Here is a 3,202-nt window from a genome sequence, read left to right as displayed (position 1 = left end):
TTGCCTTCAGATTTCCTCATTTGCTTTTTTATCACATTTCACTCTTTTCTTTACTTCATGCATAATTCTTTATTCATCATAATTGTTTAATCACATCAAAATCATATTTCTTCCCTTCATTTATCAATATAAACATATGGCAAAGTACATAAAATCATAATTTTTGTACCAACATATTTCAACTCCAAGACTTAATAGCAAAAAATATATGTCCTACCAGTTAATTGTAGCGAAATAATTCTCGAAAATCACTAGAAAATAGAAAAATACAAAAATAAATAACCAGAAAAATTAACCCACAACAAGTTGAATAAACCTGGATCCGCCAAAGAGATGAAAACCAAACGATCTCGGGGTAGTTGGAGGCACGAGTCGTGTTGCCACTGTCCTTAAAACCTTATTTACCGTCTCCCGGAGTGCTAGAGCGTTGCGGTTTAGGTTTCCCAGGATAAAACGTACTACGATCTTTGCCAATGACATTTACACTGCTAATAATTCAAGAGTCACAAATAATTGACATATTATGGTAAATTACAATTTTTCCTTATTATTATTATAAACCTCGAGGATCAAAAGAATATATAGCATAAGCCAAGACCGAGTGATCTAGTGACATTCGGTTACACTCCCATATGAAAGTGGGTGAGTTTGAACCGCAGTGGAGGCGATATTGACTCTTTGTGCTTCAGCATGTTGAGAAATTAGTTATGAACAGATACTGCATTCTAACAGAATCAATATATAGTCAACCTTATCCTCCACCAAAAAGTAGAAAGCCACCATGAAATATACACTCTGCAATTGCCACACATTTCTCCCCCTCCTTCTTCTTCTTCTTCTGCATCTTTCTCCAGAATTGTATGCAGGCGGCTCCATAGTTAAGTCGCTTCCTGGATTTGAAGGGCCACTCCCATTTCACCTAGAAACCGGGTGAGTTTTAATTTGCATATATTCTATCTTATAAACATTTAATTACTAATTAAACTAAGGTATGTAGAAGATTGATGAACTGAATTTACTTCTTTTGCAGGTATATAGGCGTGGGTGAATCAGAAGAGGTCCAACTTTTCTACTATTTTATCAAGACTGAATCAAATCCAGAAGAAGACCCTCTTTTCCTTTGGATCTCTGGCGGCCCAGGTTGCTCTTCCTGGTTCGGAGTTGTTTACGATATCGGTGAGATGTCAAATATAATGTTTTTTCATGTTTAAATCGATTTAGTAGATTTCAAAAAGAAAAATCGATTTAGTAAGCTGATACTAAGCTGTAATATAGTTAATAGTACTTAAAAAAAATGTTTAAATCTATTTCTAATTGTCAGTACTATGTAATGTGTGTTAGATATAAATAATCTAACTATATAGAATGATTTACAAGAAACCTGACCTCGTAATAGCGGAATCAATGTTGATCTCCAGCCACAGTTGATGTAATAATGCCTCTTAAACGGTAGATCGTCAGCCATATTTGTCTCATACTTGACTTAGAACCCTAGATGGTATACTGGTGTCTACTGAGTTGTATGAGTACCGGGAACTGTATGTGCTATACAATGCTTGTCCTGTATCCCATCAATACAGGTTTATATAGGCAAAGTCTAGTTGCTACTAGTTATTTAGTACAATTAAGGTCCTAATATATAATATATAATATATATATTATTAGGGAAAATCTTACAATGTGATGATCATGATTATCATTTCAAATGTGTGGTTATAGATTTGAATAGGGTAGTGAGATCTTAGATTCTTTAGGCTAAAATATTTGAGAAAGTTGAAATGATAATATCATATAAAGAATTTTTAATATTTCAAAAAAAAAATCCATTTATGAGTAAATAGCTTGGTTGGTATAAATAATAAATGTGGTATGAGGTGGCTCATAGTTTTGACTTACTCACAACACTTTGTTCTAACAAAAGAAAAATCCATTTTTGATTAGATTCTGCTTCCTGTAGTCTCAAATTTTACACCACCACTTTTACTCTATGATGGTACATGTACTTTCAAATTCTACTTTCACTTTTATTTCATGATGTGACAAATAATGATGAGATATTTTCATTATGTGGATTCCAAAAAAATATTTACATTAAGGATTTGTGAGAAAGAGCAAAAATTCAGAATAAGAAATGAGTACATATAATATTTTCTTTTCTCTTTTTGATTAGTTAAGTTTGATTTGTGAGCCCAATGATGGTGCTTGAGTGAACCGTGCAGGGCCGCTGAGTGTTGATGCAGTAGACTACAATGGCAGCCTGCCCACTTTATCATTGAATCCTTTTTCATGGACAAAGGTGAATCTCAACAATTATATTCTGAATAATAATACTACATTTACTCTCACTTTTTATTTCATGCTGAAGTATTATCTTTTGATTGATTTAAATAACAAAGTAGGTCACTATTTTTATTCATTTACTTTTATTTACCCAATAAAATTTGTAATGAAAGTACATATATATATCATTTTCCTTATACTCCCAACTTCTTAATTTCCTCAAGTGAAATTAATAAAAGATGTGCGACGAGAATAGGACTGTCAAAGCGAGTCGATCCACCCCACCGAAGCCCTAATGTTTCGTTGACTTTTGTGGGTCAGGTCGCCCAAGCCCACGGGCTAAGAACTGTGTGACCCTAACTCGTCCTAGACGGGTCGCGGCCTCGAGGGTTGGCCTGCGGGCTGACACCTTTTTTTTTTCCTAAAAAAATTAAAAAACTTTGTCCAAAAAATCAACCTCATAAAGCTTCCAATTCCCTCGATTAATAAAAGCAAAGGCATTGAAGGCAAATTTAATATTCCTTTCTCAAAAAATGTGTTGCATTTGGCTTTATATTCATTAAATATTCTTCACTTTTGCAATGATCAAAGCATGAGAAAGTAGCTATGAACAGATACTACATTGTAACAGAGTTAATAATACTCAAAAAAAGAATGAGCATCTTCACTATATGTGTGTGTGTGTGTGTGTGTTGGCTCGCAGGCTACCTACACGAGTTACGGGTTTTTCACTATGTATGTGTGTGTGTGTGTGTTGGCTCGCATGCTACCTACACGAGTTGTGGGACAAACCCGTTAGACCTGTTCTTTTACGTGTTTCGGCCCAATTTGATAGCCCTAACGATATATATATATATATATATATATATATATATATATATATATATATATATATATATATATATATATATATATATATATA

General features: G+C 33.6%; 1 protein-coding gene across 1 annotated transcript in view; it reads left to right on the top strand.

Moving 5' to 3' along the window:
- Positions 1 to 780: 780 nt before the first annotated feature.
- Positions 781 to 3,202, top strand: part of LOC116027716 (serine carboxypeptidase-like 13) — a 14,298-nt gene continuing 11,876 nt past the window's right edge. Inside the window, exons 1-3 of the mRNA XM_031269437.1 lie at positions 781 to 930; positions 1,031 to 1,176; positions 2,220 to 2,296. Coding sequence (XP_031125297.1) covers positions 782 to 930; positions 1,031 to 1,176; positions 2,220 to 2,296 — 372 coding nt within the window. The 5' untranslated portion in view covers position 781. The remainder of the gene's footprint in view (positions 931 to 1,030; positions 1,177 to 2,219; positions 2,297 to 3,202) is intronic.

The sequence above is a fragment of the Ipomoea triloba genome, chromosome 8 (assembly GCF_003576645.1).
Source record: "Ipomoea triloba cultivar NCNSP0323 chromosome 8, ASM357664v1".
NCBI lineage: Eukaryota > Viridiplantae > Streptophyta > Magnoliopsida > Solanales > Convolvulaceae > Ipomoea > Ipomoea triloba.
Note: the sequence above shows the minus strand (reverse complement) of the source record. Positions and strands in the feature narration are given on the sequence as shown.